The 662-nt window shown below is 62.4% G+C and overlaps 1 protein-coding gene across 1 annotated transcript in view; it reads right to left on the bottom strand.

Annotated features, from left to right (window-relative positions):
* LOC104532634 (zinc finger protein 276) overlaps nt 1-662 on the bottom strand; it is a gene marked incomplete at its 5' end in the record, with an annotated part of 7,105 nt that overhangs the window by 5,673 nt on the left and 770 nt on the right. The window contains 1 exon segment of the mRNA XM_010177886.1: nt 2-421. Within this exon segment, the coding sequence (XP_010176188.1) occupies nt 2-421 (420 nt within the window).

Raw genomic sequence — 662 nt, 5'->3', positions numbered from 1 at the left:
CGAGATGAATCCCTGTTCTGGGGCGGCTCATTCTCCACCTGCAGCGGCACCGACGTGGTCCCTTTGTTTGCGGGTTGCTGGCAAGGAGTTGTCCTTACTGGAGCATGCTGGGGTTTGGGAGCAGAAACAGCCTCGGCATTGTCTGCCCCCGCCCCGTTGTCAGTCAGGCGCGGCGCCGTGCTCCTGTTCCACTCCCGTTTGACGGACAGGGCGCTGTCGACGAGCAGGGTGCTACAGTCCGAGTCCGTGTCCATGACGTAGTCGTGCCCGTCCCCGCAGCCCCAGACGGCGCGGATGATGCCGCAGTACTCGGAGGAGAGGACGCTCTGCAGGCTGGGCACCGAGGGGCAGCTCCCGGCGTGCGTGTGCGTCCATGTCACCAGGCTGTGCAGGCACTGGGGGCTGGAGGTGATCAGGTCGACTGCGGGAGGGGAGAGGCAGCACGTGCAGTCAGTCCCCTGGGACACAGTTTTTGGGTCTGTTTTGCTCCCCAGGGAGGGGACAGGGCTGCCAACCCGCTCCCCGCACAATGCTGTGCCCAACTTCTGCATTAAAAGGCAGGTGGGAGGCACCCTAAGGGTGCTGCACCCAGATGGACTGGGGTGGGGGCAGTCCCATTGCCTGCCAATATCATTAATTTTACAGCTGAAAGTATTTCTGAT

Source organism: Antrostomus carolinensis, unplaced genomic scaffold (genome assembly GCF_000700745.2).
Source record: "Antrostomus carolinensis isolate BGI_N321 unplaced genomic scaffold, ASM70074v2 scaffold19631, whole genome shotgun sequence".
Taxonomy (NCBI): domain Eukaryota; kingdom Metazoa; phylum Chordata; class Aves; order Caprimulgiformes; family Caprimulgidae; genus Antrostomus; species Antrostomus carolinensis.
The sequence above is the reverse complement of the archived record's forward strand: the minus strand, read 5'-3'. Positions and strand labels throughout refer to the sequence as shown.